Source organism: Asparagus officinalis, chromosome 4 (assembly GCF_001876935.1).
Source record: "Asparagus officinalis chromosome 4, Aspof.V1, whole genome shotgun sequence".
NCBI classification, from domain to species: domain Eukaryota; kingdom Viridiplantae; phylum Streptophyta; class Magnoliopsida; order Asparagales; family Asparagaceae; genus Asparagus; species Asparagus officinalis.
The window spans coordinates 30,959,232-30,959,608 of NC_033797.1; the positions used below are offsets into that span (position 1 = coordinate 30,959,232).

Here is a 377-nt window from a genome sequence, read left to right on the forward strand (position 1 = left end):
CTCCCTCCTCTCGCTCCTGCCCACCATCCTCCTCTTCCCCTCCCTCCCCTGGTACTTCTCCACTCTCCACCTCCGCATCATCGCCTTCTTCTTCCTCGCTTGGCTCGGCGTCTTCAAGCTCCTCCTCCTCTCCTTCGACCTCGGCCCTCTCTCCCCCTCCCTCCCCCTCCTCCCCTTTATCGCCACCGCCTCCCTTCCCATTAAACCCCGACTCATACCCACTAAAAAAACACTCTCGGGCGTCCAGCTCTTAATCATCCCCTCTGCTCTCAAAGTTTTCGCCCTCTGGGTTTTATTCTACGTCTACCGGTTCAAGAACGTAGTCCCTTACTTCTTGCTTCTTTCGGGCTACAACCTGCACATATACCTCTCTCTTG

General features: G+C 56.2%; 1 protein-coding gene across 1 annotated transcript in view; it reads left to right on the forward strand.

Moving 5' to 3' along the window:
• LOC109838441 (probable long-chain-alcohol O-fatty-acyltransferase 1) overlaps nt 2–377 on the forward strand; it is a gene marked incomplete at its 5' end in the record, with an annotated part of 1,482 nt that continues 1,106 nt past the window's right edge. Inside the window, one exon of the mRNA XM_020406888.1 lies at nt 2–377. This exon is cut by the window's right edge and continues 349 nt beyond it. Coding sequence (XP_020262477.1) covers nt 2–377 — 376 coding nt within the window.